The 12,999-nt window shown below is 49.1% G+C and overlaps 4 protein-coding genes across 4 annotated transcripts; 1 reads left to right on the plus strand and 3 right to left on the minus strand.

Annotated features, from left to right (window-relative positions):
* The first annotated feature begins 574 nt into the window (after positions 1-574).
* Positions 575-1,343, plus strand: BC939DRAFT_433784 (uncharacterized protein). Its single transcript, XM_051553276.1, has one exon. The coding sequence runs from the start codon at positions 694-696 to the stop codon at positions 1,084-1,086; it is 393 nt and encodes a 130-aa protein (XP_051417725.1). The 5' UTR covers positions 575-693; the 3' UTR covers positions 1,087-1,343.
* A 3,907-nt stretch (positions 1,344-5,250) lies between these two features.
* BC939DRAFT_433785 (uncharacterized protein) lies at positions 5,251-6,505 on the minus strand. Its single transcript, XM_051553277.1, has one exon. The coding sequence runs from the start codon at positions 6,467-6,469 to the stop codon at positions 5,447-5,449; it is 1,023 nt and encodes a 340-aa protein (XP_051417726.1). The 5' UTR covers positions 6,470-6,505; the 3' UTR covers positions 5,251-5,446.
* A 1-nt stretch (position 6,506) lies between these two features.
* On the minus strand, positions 6,507-9,136 carry BC939DRAFT_433786 (fungal-specific transcription factor domain-containing protein; the record flags this gene model as incomplete). The annotated part of the gene is made up of 3 exons (XM_051553278.1): positions 8,550-9,136; positions 8,240-8,438; positions 6,507-8,055 (listed from the first exon to the last, which is right to left on the minus strand). Coding segments are annotated over exons 1-3 (1,517 nt in total), but the record flags the coding sequence as incomplete, so codon positions are not given.
* Positions 9,137-10,684: 1,548 nt separating this feature from the next.
* On the minus strand, positions 10,685-12,361 carry BC939DRAFT_1612 (uncharacterized protein). The gene is made up of 4 exons (XM_051550293.1): positions 11,761-12,361; positions 11,365-11,670; positions 11,087-11,254; positions 10,685-10,959 (listed from the first exon to the last, which is right to left on the minus strand). Exons 1-4 carry the CDS (start codon positions 12,139-12,141, stop codon positions 10,780-10,782), a joined length of 1,035 nt encoding a protein of 344 aa, XP_051417728.1. The 5' UTR covers positions 12,142-12,361; the 3' UTR covers positions 10,685-10,779.
* Positions 12,362-12,999: the final 638 nt, after the last annotated feature.

The following is a 12,999-nucleotide window of genomic DNA, read 5'->3' on the forward strand; positions in this document are numbered from 1 at the left end:
ATGGCAAGATGGTATTTGAAAGGGCCTGAGGGAGTTGCGTCAGGAATGTATGTGTCAGGGCAAATGCGTACTTTGAGCCCGGTGCATCCTTGAGCCTGCTTAGAACCATCTCCACCTGTTTGTGAACCTGTGCTTCCACGGTTTTGACGCCCTGATGCAGGTCGTACAGGATGGTCTCTCGAGCACGAGTACGTCGCTGATGAATCCTTTGCGAGAGTCGGCGGAGATTTTCTTTTGCTGCCTCTGCGGAGGGCAATGGGGATTGGGCATCGCGCGCCCTGGCCACGTTGGACAATAGACGTGCGCGCTCTCTCTCTTTCACGTTGGTCCATTCTGAGAATTGGTTTGGCCGCTGAGGGAGATGTTGGTGGAGGCTGCCGTGGTGGTGATGATGATGGTGATGGTGCAGGCTTGGTGAGGATAGCAGGGAAGATGTAGAGGAGCTGCCAGGTGTCGTGAGTGGTGTAGAGGATTGCAAGGATGGGGACGATGAAGCGGACGAAATAGAGGATGCGGATGCAGCTTCGTTATATTGAGAGGTAGATGGGGCCATAGCGGTCGTAGAGGTATTGAGCTGACGAAGCTGTGCGTTGACGTTGGGTACCAAAGGGCGGACATGATAATGGTGATGGTGATGGTGGTGGTGATAGTGTTGTGGCTGTGCTGCTGAGCCTTGAAGCGGTATAGACATTGATGGCGACGACGACGACAACGACGAGGTTCCTGCGCGCTGTTGCAGCATCAGCTGCTGTGGTTGCTGTTGCTGCTGTTGAATTTGGTAAAGTTCCCGCTGGCGATGGAATTCTTGGTGGGCCTGTTGAAGTCGTAGTTGCTGGCGATACTTGTTCTCGCGCTCGATCTGCGTTTGCTGCTGCTTGGGAGGATGCCGATGATGTGTGTTCTTGTGGAACAGCGTATCCTTGGAATGTCGGTTGGAGTACGATCCTCGCTGCACTAGCCCTGCATCACCCTCAGGAAACTGGGCGCCAGCGCCAGCGGTGGTGCCGCTGTTGCCGGGGAGAGTTAGCAGAGATCGATTGGCGGACGCGAACATGGCATTTGGCAGCTTGGCTGTGGATGCATTGAGGCCAACTGCAGTTGTGTTGACACTGAGTCGTTGATGGGTCGGAGAGGGTTCTGTGGTGTGATACGAAGGAGCTGTAGGTGTTGCTTTTGCGGATGGCGGGAGTAGGGGATATGTGGAGGGGGCAGTGAAATCTGACGACCTGGCCTCTGGAGGCATGATCCTCGGTCTCTTGATAGAATGCGGGTCCATTCTATATTAGGAGGTCCTTATATGCTGCTTTTGCCTTGTTGTGGAGCGTGAGCGATGTGGAGAAGACAATGATAAAGAAGGCGGCTGAAAGGAGCGGAAAGGAGCGAAGAAAGCCAGGGATGAGACGAACCGATCCTGCAATAAAATGATGGAGTGGTAAAGTGTAGAGTATGTATTCAGCTGTGTCGGCTGCTGTTTGTTGGTTTTGTCAGGTTATTTCTTGCCTCTGCTGAGAGAGCGTGCAGGTGAAGCGAGAGTGGAAACTATAAGTGAGATATGTAGGGGTTTGTGTGCGGAGGAAATTATAGGCAAGGTGTAGAAGCAATTGAAGTGCGATGGACGTTGTGACAAGAGGGCGGAGAGAGAAGAGAGCGTCAAGAAGAGATGTAGGTAGAAGATTGAAAGAGGAAGAAGAGCGGTCGGTTAGTTATATCTCCTATGCTGTACATCTACATTTGCGAAGCGAGGTAGCTCTTCTGGAGCTGCCGGTGCTGCTATCGCTGCAACGACCGATAGGATCGTCGGTCTACCTTCCCCATCCCTGTGCTGTAAATCCTCCTGAAGCAAAGGCCGACCAATGTAAATGATGGCAACAGCGCGCCAATGAAACCGCCTCAAACCCCATACAAGCTATCCAGGAAAATGACAACGACCACCAAAACACAAATGAATGAATGTAGGTCCTTTTCATGTGCCGGAACAGCCCGCTCTCAAATAGCGTATCTAAGTTGAAAGCATATGTCCCTTCACAAACACATGCCACGCGCGAGCGCACGAGCATACTGTACCCAGTTCAGTTATCCGGATACACAGATAGCCATGCACTCCATCTCGAAGACATGACACCCAAGAAGGCGACAGACCAAGTACACACGTATACACTGCCCCACATACATGCACCTCAAGCTTACAAATGTATTGGCTTGCTCGAATTAGAAATCCTCTACTAAGCCCTATGATTCTTTGCTGCAATCATGCCTGTAACAGGACCCCTTTGACCCCCATGGAGCTTGGTCTCTTCTGTCCTTACCTGTCTGTTTCTTTAGTAATGCACTGAATCAGCATCCATTCCGGATCTGTTAGCTAGTCTTATGAGTGAACAGTGGTGTTTTGGAGGCGAAAAGAATTTCAAGGTGTGCAAAAAAAAAAAAAAAAAAAAAATCAGGGACAGACGAAGTAGGCTGAAGTAGGCTGAGACGACTTTGTGGAGGGAAAGCGAAGAAGGAAAAAAAAAAAAAAAAAAAAATTGACTGGATAAGGGAGTCGAGATGAGAATGTGCTGAATGAGACTGACGGGGACCGATGTAAGGATGCGAACAAGAGGGAATGAATGTGATTTGATGTAGGTTGCTGTTCTATTATTATTGTTGTTGTTTATTATGTTTTCGCTGATGGGATGGTGGACAGAATCAAATATCGGCTGGTGGGGAAGTCAATTGTGAGGGTGCCCTGAAACATTCCTGTCTACATAAGAGTAGGTGAAAAGGCAGCCTCTTGAACTACTATCGCCAGAGTATACCGCAGGGAGCCGGTAACGATCGGCAGTACCTGGTTGAAGGTACTCGCTTCGCACTTTAAAGAATAAGCTACGGATCATCTCTGATAGCGATTTTATTTTTTAAGAAAATCGGGTACCGGCAATGTTCGTTCATGGTGACATGCATGTGCAAGGTCTACTCTGTTTGTTACACAGACGGGTCCCGAACCCACCTTCAGAAGACCGAGGAGGGCCGACACGAGTTCCGGCAACATGTAATCTACCATTGCACTCTACATAGTCCACCAGGTCTACCTCTGCCTGTTTTTCGCTTTTGCGTTGATCTCTCGGCTCGCGACGCGGTTCGGAGATCATCTTGTTCACTTTGAGTTACCTCTATTTGATTGGCTAGGCGCAATGGAAGCGATTGGTTGCACAAGAAATCGCGAGCCGCGTTTTCTTTTTTGGACTGAAAATGACCCGCACACCGAAAGATCGTACACGTCCACACACACTCCCATGTGCTGTGCCTCCTTATCCTAGATAAAGCACCACCTGATTAAAGCCGTCATTCGACATCTATGGATTCATGAATATGCCTGGCCGCTGTGTTGTGTAAGCGAAGAGTCGTTGCTGCAGACACCGTCTACAAAGGATAACTTTTAACAAAGAAGAAACTGTATTTACTTGGCATGAAGCATCCGGTATTACAAAAGTTTATGATATGGAGGACAATGGTTCAAAAGAAAGAGTGCGCCGTAAACAAACTTCCAGAGTCTTCGCCAGGAAGTCGCAGGGCGCAATATTTTCACGCTCATCCACATCCTGTCCTATGCCCATCCGTTATCAAGCTGCCAATATTCAACGCAAAATGGAATAGCTTATAATTCCAACATTCTGTTTCGGCTGCTCAGGGGAAGGGTCAGCCACTACGCTTTGAAACAGATCTAGAAGCAGCGATATTTGAAAATATCAATGGCGCAATTCGTTTGGGACCAGGTCGAAAAGCCTTGGTTCCTACCTATGCTTAGACCGTAATCCAGGCCCCATCTAGAGTCAAATCGTACAACAAATCGGCAACATGTTTAAAACCATTGCTGAGCAGCCTACAGCACTACAGGGTCAGTAATGTGAGACACTGGAAGCGAAGTTGATTACTTGTGGACATTTGAGAATACCACACTCGGCTACTACTAGTGCAAGGCCAAAAGCCGGGCCAAGGGAGACATCAACCACTTCGGGTATATCGAAAATAGACTTGAGGCTTGAAGAGCGGCCAATGCTGGCTCTAGATCTATCGTTCAGTAGACTCGCACGCGCTTTTTTTTTTCAAGCTATTTACGCGTGTCTATACATACAGTTCCAGTACATAACCCAAATAACGCCAGAAAGATGTGGTGGGTGTCTGTACGCCTTGAAAACAGAAGAAAAAAATACGAGTGTCCATGCAACCTAGACTTCTGTACTCCTTTAGCGCTGAAGCGCCAATCGGCGGTGCCTCGGGAGTATGTATATATAAAAAATAATAGCATTAGCGAATTGTGCAATACCCATGTATGCCGAATGTCTTTCAATCCCGACCAGTCGAACCGCAGCTATGCTCCCGGACGAGCACGAGAGGAATGAAGCTAGCCGCAGGTATTGTTTAGGTGTAGCGGTAAGAAATGAACACAGCTAAGGAAAAAAAAAAAAAAAAAAAAAAAAACTCCTAAGCGCTAATTGCAACTAAACTCCTCAGCAGTCGAGGAAGGATCGAGAAAGCTGTTGTTCGATGGCAAGGGTAGAGCTATGCTCGGCTGAAAAGGAGGACGACATACAGAGGGCTGATTTATTTCAAATGTTGCTCCATTGCAGGCGTTGATTAGAGGATGGAGAGTAGCGATGTACAGAAGTGATGTTAGTACCGATATGCGGTGTAAGGCGCGATTGGGTGCGTACAAATGTTCTCACGATTCACCTTCTCAGCTTCGAAACTTAACGAACGCGAAATGAATGCCCCTGTCACTATAGTCTATATACCTAAAACTGAGCAAGCGCAGTTCTCGGCATTAGCCTTGAATTCTGAAGCGCCAAACATCCCCAAGACGTTGGCCCCGCTTTAAATTGCCGTAGGGCAGACTTGGCATATCGACTATTGCTGGCCGTCAGAGTACGTATCTTTACTTTTTTCATGTTCTAAAGTCGCGTTCCCATTCTCCTTAGAACACCGCGACTCATCGTTGCTGCGCAACCCGCTTTGTCCGCACAAATAAATACCATTGAAGCAGTTTTGGAGGCACACCATCCGGAAAAATGAATTTGTCGTATATTCCCACGTCCTAAAAACGCTGCACCATTACTTTGTGTTCTTGCCCTTTGCTCTGTGGACAGCTCCGAGTCTCTTCGACAGACCTCTGAGGAGATCGCGTGGCAGAGCACAACCGAGACCCTGTTGTCGCGTTTAAATAGCTCGAGAGAAAGCTGATCGCGGGAACAATGGTCAAAAAAACAAAGGAATGTGGTATTTTTATTTCGCGTCTGGATAAGGTTACTCAAGTTAACGCGTTTTACGCCACTAATAATGTCTATCGAATAAAAAAAAAAAGGGAAGTGACCCTATTGGAGTACATTTCCGCCGAACCCAATTGTTGCACTTTAGACAAACGCGAATGGGGAAGAAAAAGAAAAGATCATATACATTAATGGCGTGCTCTTTAGGGCATGTTGCGCGGAGAGGCTCCTCCTTCAGATCCACCTCCAGCGCCTATACTACCATTGCCGCCGTTGACCGACGATGCTGCAGGTGAAAGCGCCGGTGCATCGCCATACTCAAATTCACTCGGCAGATACATGAATGTGCCGAGATCGTTCCTGGGATCATCGCGAGCCAGGTTCGGATTCAGGTAGATGTTGTCGTGAAGAGTCGAGATCGACCAAGATTGAAGGATCGACTCTTCAGAAATCGATCCGCCAGGTGAAGCAACCGATTCGGGCGATCCTAGTCTACCACTAGCACTACTATTACTATATGCATAGCTATTGGTGCTGCTCAGGTTGTTTGCGCCATTCGCAAAATTATTGTGATTATAGCCCTGCTGCCGCTGCTGCTGTGTCTGGGGCTGGACTGTTGAGGTAGGTGAGGGCATACGGTTAAAGACTTGTTGGCCCATGCGAGGATGGCTGGACATACTCCTGGCGTTAATGGTCGTATCCGTGTTGGGATTCAAAAAAACATCATCGAGTAGTCCGCTGCTGGTTAATGTGGACGATCTTGTTGAGGACGATGTCGGAGCAACTCCACTCCCGCCCCCCTGACTCAGAGCAGAGGAAGACGCAGCAGAGGAGAACAGCATCTGCTGCTGATTATTGATCATCATGTCGCCAAAGTCCGTCATCGGCTGCTCTTGACCTTGGACATTGCCTTGACCACCAGCGATGCTTCCTGATCCTGGCCTCTGCTGAAAGGAAGGACCTGTCGGATAGTATACGTTGCTATTGCTATTCAGACTCTGGCTGAAGGCAACAAAGAGTTGCTGTTGCTGTTCCTGCGAAAGATTGGCAAACGCTGAGGGGTCCTGTATATCCAAAAGCGGGAACGACAATGAGGATCCGTTACTGCCACTGCCCGTGTTGCTGTTGGAGTTATTCATTCCTAACGGCGATGCATAATTTGGCGGTGACTGCCCCTGAAATAGGGTCGAGTTTTGAAGCATTTGCTGCGTCGGAAACGGCTGCATGTTCCGCTGTGTCTGCTGTTGCTGTTGTTGCTGCTGACGAGAGGGCTGCATTGGCTGATGATTATGCGCGAGAGTGCTATGCTGCTGAGATACTGATGGTTGCTGTCTGTATACATGCGGATGGTTAAATTGTTGATGCTGCATAAATATATGTTGCTTATGCTTCGCCATTGCAAGTTGTTGAAAGTGTTGGTGGCGCTGGTGATCCATATCGAGTTGTCCTTGACGTTGAAGTTGGTTAAGTCTAGCGAGCTCCTGCTGGCTGTGCTCCTGGGTATACATTTGAAGGTGGAGCTGATGCTGCTTGTAAGACTGCTGCTGGATATTGGGATGCTGCTGTGTTGCCTGCATGGAGAGCACGATCTGCGAAGGAGAAAGAGGCGCATTCTGTGAACGTTCGTCAAGCTGGTGTTTTTGCTGCTGTGTTGGCACATTCTGCGAAGCCAGGACGGGTTGCTGGATGGCTTTTTCATGAGCTTGCTGCTGCTGCTGCTGTCGTTGTTGTTGCTGTTCTTGCAAGAGCCTTTGCTTGGCTTTCAGGGCCTCCTTCTCCTGCAGCATCTGGCGGTGCTTCAATGCCGCAGCCTCCTTTGCCAGATCCAGACTTGACTTTTGCTGTGCCAGGGCAGCTCGACAAGATGCTAATAAATCCGTCATGTCCGATTTTTTGCTGCGGTTGATGCGGAAAAACTGCAAGTCTTCGACGCGCTCAATGTAATCCATTGTCCTCTGCAGATCTCGCCGAGATTCCTTGGCCAGTGTTGGGTCGACCAAGCACTTCGAGTTCCGAAGATGGATGCGAATGGCAAAGTTGAGCGCATAGCGTGATGGCGTGTTTTGCTCAAACGTCCGCGGCGCCTCTTTCAGCAATATCCCCGCAATCTTTGTGATCTCCTTAGCGGCCTGCGTACAATAGCCCTGTGAATCTGGCAGACCTGGCGCTGATGGTTGAAAGGCTTCCTTACTCTTTGGGTTGGGCAAATATGGGTGGTGAAGTAGGATAATGAGCGCATAGCAGAGGAGTTGGGCGCATGCTGCCAAAGACGAGATGTCCGATATGATGCATCCATCGACAGGCAGGAAATCGAAGGCCTTAGGTAGGTTCTCCTGCCATTCCACGAGCTCGTTATCGAGGCGGGCCAAATTATCCAGCAGAATAGAACGCGGCGGCGGCGGCTGACGGACAATCAACTTTGAGTTCTTTCGGATCCTCCTGCAGATTTGCCAGCCGTGCAGACAGTGTATGATGTACTGATCTGAGAATGTCTCCGTGTCGGGTCCTAAATCGCCAGCTTGAAACATGTCGATGCTAATTTCCTCGTCGTTGATTAATGCAGGCTTCCCATTGATGGCGGACGCCGTTGAGTCGAAGAGATAGCAGCACCAAAAGACGCGCGCTCTATACGCCCTCACGAACGGATGTGCGCTGCTGTCCAGTCGAGTGTGCAATCCCATGTCGAGCGCCATCGTGATCGCTTGGCTGATAAAGGCAGAGCGCTGTGCAGGCGATTTGTGTCCGATAGCGAACAGTAACAGAGCCTGAATGGTGCACAGATGGGCCGTCAAGTACTTTTTCTCCAGTAATACTAATGGGTATTATTGCAGGGTTGCGGACGGAATAGAGTAGTATTAGCAACAGTTTCTTTTTGCACAAAAATGGACGATGTAGACCATGACGTTCGATGCCCTTGACAAAGGTGAGGAGCCGCAGAGTGCGCTCGAAACTCAATATCCATATTTGTTATCCTGCATTGTGTTGTGCCCCTTTACCTTGTCCTCGCATAAAAAAGTCCTCGCCAACAGTGCCTTCATCGTTTCTGTCCTTTCGTAGGGAGAGAGTATTGGAGGAGAACATGGACCCACAATAGAAGACAGCGTTGCAAAGCAGGAGACAGTGTGGGATATGAATGTTCTCCTGACAGACACGGAGCACCTCTCGCTGGACCATCGGTAGACTGAAGTAGTGGTTCTGAAAGTAGCATCCACAATTGCAAACAAGTCAGAAACAATGCTTAGACAACAACAGTAGGTTTCAGCATATTACTAAAGTAACATAATCAAAGAACATTCGGTAATGTACCTTGTAGTAAAGAGCGATTAGATATTCGCGCGTCGCAAGGTCTGGGAGGACCTGCATCTCCTCAGGGACGAGAACATCTCCCTCTGTGCTGGCGGCTCCAAGCTGTGGGCCCCAGAGATCCTCGTCATTGAAGACACTGGCGACTGCGGCAGCACTGGGTCCATAGTAGGCGACATTGCTGAGCGTAGTCTCGGCCAGCATGGAGGTGACAGCTTCCAGGTCCTCAGCACTTGAGTGGTCCACGACGTTGACGGTTTTTGGGGTGGCTGCCGGGTAGTCCAAGAAGCTGCTGCCGCGGGTGTCGAGCGAGCTATTGGTCGCATGCCGCTGGGCAAAGTCGACTCCGTTGGTCGGTTGATCTGCCAAGCGGGTCTACAACGGGCCGAAAGGATGAAAATCAATCAGCTTGGCATCCACTCCACTGTTTGGTCTAGATCCTTGCTTCCCCTCCCTCGTTCAAAAAAGCGTACGTGCACAAAATAGCCTCCTTATTGACCGACCCGTGCCTTCTTTTCTTTTTCTCCACTGGTCCCCAAGCCCAGCGTCTATCTCCTGTGCTGGTTAACTCCGTCCTGATGTCCCATAAGTGACTAGAACCTTCCGATATCCTGCAGCATGCGTGAGTTATTTACAAGCACGCCCTTCATGTAATAGGCAATACCAGTATCTGTTGCGCTTCCATGCCGCCCTCATTTGCTATTTGCTCGTTGTTTTTGTTTTTCTTATTGCTCTTGTAATTGGAAGATACTGAACTCAAACTCAGGTTGTATACAAAAGAAAGGAGACGAGGCAAGGGCCTACATGTAGCCCTGAACGTATCTTTCGGAAAATAAACTAAGAGAGCAACTGGTCTACCCATGGTAGAAACCAAAAACCCCCCTTCCCCCTTTTTGGCCCCATGGAAGCAAGGGTGTGAACCACCATCTTCGCAATCCAGGTGCCTGGTCGTCGACTCGAATGTCTCGCATCTCCACATTTCCCACGCGGCCATCGTTTTGTCTGAATATTAAACTCTACTACCTTTGCTCACACTCTCATAAAAAGCACTCCAACCTCCTCTCCACACACACATCACAGGCTGGGCATATTAAACTCACCTCGCCAGATATTGATCCATTTCTATCGCCATTGGTTGTGCTACTGCTGATACTGCTGTTGCGATATTGTCGGAAGTTCTCGCTATCGAATATGGACTGGTCGAGCTGCAGTGGATGAGAGGGTAAAGGGTGGTGCTGGAGTGACTTTGGCTGCTGGTAGACCATGCCGCTTGTGGTGGCGCGGCTTTGGCTCGGCGGATTTGAGGCTTTCAATGACCCAATTGCGTTAGGTGACACCGGGCCTGCTTGGGCATTGGAAGGTGGGGACGCAGTCGAGTTGGTATTGGTGGCGGCTGGCTGTTTCCTCTTTTGACCGCCCTTGAACCGCTTGGCGGCCTCGTCGTTTTGAGGGAAAGGCTCGTCGACTTCGGCCATGGTGGTGTGGATGTGAAGGAGATACTTCAGAGAGAGAGAGAGAGAGAGAGAATGAGGGGGATGTGGGTGGGATTTTCGAAGCACGAGTGGATATGGGTGAAGAATTGATAAAAAGGACGGAGAGAGATAAGGGAAACAGTAGACAATTGAGAGAGAGGGGGCCGAGGGTTATGGCAGCATGCGGTGAGGACGGAGTGAGTGAGTGAGTGAGTGAGGAAGAGAAGAGGAAAGGGATGTCCAAAATGTCGAGGTGTTACAAAGACGAGGATTATCAAATCAGGCTGCCCAGGAGCAGAGAAATTGATATAAAAAAGTGCGGGAAGGATCAGGCCCTGTTGACCCAGAGAGGGATGGAGTGGTTTGGGGCAGATGAGAGGAATGAGTTTACGCAATTGAACGATCAACACCTCCGGAGGACAGCAAGAGCAACAAGGACCAATAATGCGGGGGGTAGTCAGTCAGGTCAGTCTACAGGGTTATTGCTGGCCAACCCTGTTTGTATCCCTAGACTGTGTATTCCCTCGAGGACCACTATGCAATCAACCAACATAACGGCCGACTTTGTGTAGGGTGTTCGCTTGGGCGACTCAACGAGGCAATGGGCCTTGACCTCCCTCGCATGCTCTCCTCCGCAGAGGACCCGAGTAGAAAGTTGTCAAAAAAACATGCGGCATGTAGACCATTGAGAGAGTGTTCGGTGTAACGAGGTTGCAGACAAAGGCCTGAGAATGAGATAGCACCTTCCTTTCGATTTATTTTTATGAGGATTGCTTGGGTCGCAAAGAATTGTAGTGCTCCCCTAATCCATACATATGGCGATGGTACGATACCATCAAGGGAGTCTTTGCCGAGTACACATCTGCCGACAGCTTGATAGTCGGGCTTCCCATCTGGACCACCCAGATTGGTACCTTGTGCACCCTCGACAGAGCAAGCAACTACAACCAGAAGATATAGCAACATATTAGTAGCTTATTCCCCAATCTGCACTCATATCCATATTGCAATACAATCTGATATGCATTCTAATATTCAGTCTGATATCCAGTCGAGATATTGATATACCTCAGGTTGACCACCCCACACAGCCGTTGTCTCTAGATCTTTGCAATATTCTGCAAAGTCCTCAGGTGACATCATGTCTCCATGTTTGTTGGTCAAGAACGGCAAAAAGTCATCGGAATTTTCGCGCATATACTCTGCTGTAGAGTGTCGAAGATCCTTGACCGTGGTCTGTACACGATCCAGCCGCAGCAGAGGAGGCATGATTAATAAAACGTGTCAACGACTTGCGACGCAACAAAAAAATTCCAAATGAATGAAAAAGCTGAGCAACCCTTTACCTCTGTTCGATAGTGCTGAGAGAGCTGGTCCGCAACGGCATTGTACAGACAGTGTCCATCCGGAGTGACGTCCTTGACAGCTACGTTCATGACTTCGGCGAGTTCCTCAATCGCTTTCCGCTCAACCTCATTCATGTTGACCTGTCCCGCAGCCTCTTTCTCGGCTTTGTCCTGTATCTCCTTCAATGCCTGCGCTTTACGATCCTTACGTGCCTTCTGGCGATTGGACTTTTTGCCTCCAGTGGACTGCTGCTGTTGTGGTTGCTTTTTCGGGGTTGGTTCGATAACAAGATGATCAATGGGAATCTAAAAGTGGAACGAAGCCGCGACGGTCAATATGCTTTCCATAGTCCAGTTGAACAGGCTGAGAGGGTTAAGAATAGATCATCGCCTTACATTGTTCACGTCGAAGTCGTCCTCAGAGTCGTTATCTTGCTCCGATGTCGATCCCTGGCCAATGGCGCCGCTGCTACTGCTACCGCTGACAGCACTGTTTCCATGCAGACTCAACCATTCTTTTTCCTCTTTGTCGTGCTGCTGAATCAGACTCTGTTCCAATTGAGCTACTTCTGCTGCGATTTCCTTCTTCTTCTTCTTATCGCCCTTGCTGACAGTCTTCTTGAGTGCCGTCACCTTGGCGGTGAGATCACGTTGCTCCTTCTTGTGTCTGGCCTTAAGATCCTCAAATGTCTCTGAAGGTGGTGCGGCAAGATCAGTGTGCTGGTTCTGAATAGGGATGTCCTCCTGTGAAGCTGTGTTGGATCCGTCCTGGTTCATTGTGATGGTAAAGGTGTATGAATGAGCAAGTGTTCGATCTTTGCTTGCGACAACAGGGTGTTTGTGCAACTTGAATCACGGCTGTATGATGTTTAGGGTTTTTTAGGGATTTTTCGCCACTAATTTTTTGCCAGCGAGAACGAGTAGTAACTTGAATAACGACTCCAAACAGACTCAGGCGGGGTTATCAATAGCTAACAAAGTGGCGCCAGGGCCCACGATTTTACTGTGTCATCTGGAGTCTGAGGATGGAAGGAGGGGAGACTTGGGCAGGCTGCAGGGTTTTACAGGTTTGTGAGGAATTAATGGGTTCTTGCGATGGGCTCCCACGTGAGCAGCATTGGAGGCACAGCGCGGTTGAGTCATCATGAAGAGACTGCAGCAACGGACGGAGACATCCATCCCTCTCTGTCGACTCCCTGTTCCTGGGCAAATTGGGCATGGCTATCTGTTTATATCATCCAATGCTCATCCTGCTTGCTTGCCTGCTTATTTGCTTATTTGCTTACTTGCTTACTTGCTTACTTGCTTGGCACATTATTACTGTCATTATTATTATATTATTCATCCACGCTCCACTTCCGCTTTCACTTCCCTCCACTTCCACTTTCACTTCCGTTGTTCCTTGTTGTTCCTCTCCACTCCTTCGACTCTTCTCTTCTTTTGTCGCATTCCGGCCAATCCCTGTCTCAAACAAAAGCGTCTCTCTTGCCTCTTGCACACTCTCTTCTCTCTTCCCGCACGCACTTTTCTCTCCCACTCCCAACCACACTTTCCTCTCCGCTCCACAAAGACAGCTCTTAGCCATAAAACCTCTCAATCACAGCAGCTCTCTTTATGATCCACCACTCCTCCACA

The sequence above is a fragment of the Gamsiella multidivaricata genome, assembly GCF_025024155.1.
Source record: "Gamsiella multidivaricata strain RSA 2152 chromosome Unknown BC939scaffold_1, whole genome shotgun sequence".
In the NCBI taxonomy this organism is placed as follows: domain Eukaryota; kingdom Fungi; phylum Mortierellomycota; class Mortierellomycetes; order Mortierellales; family Mortierellaceae; genus Gamsiella; species Gamsiella multidivaricata.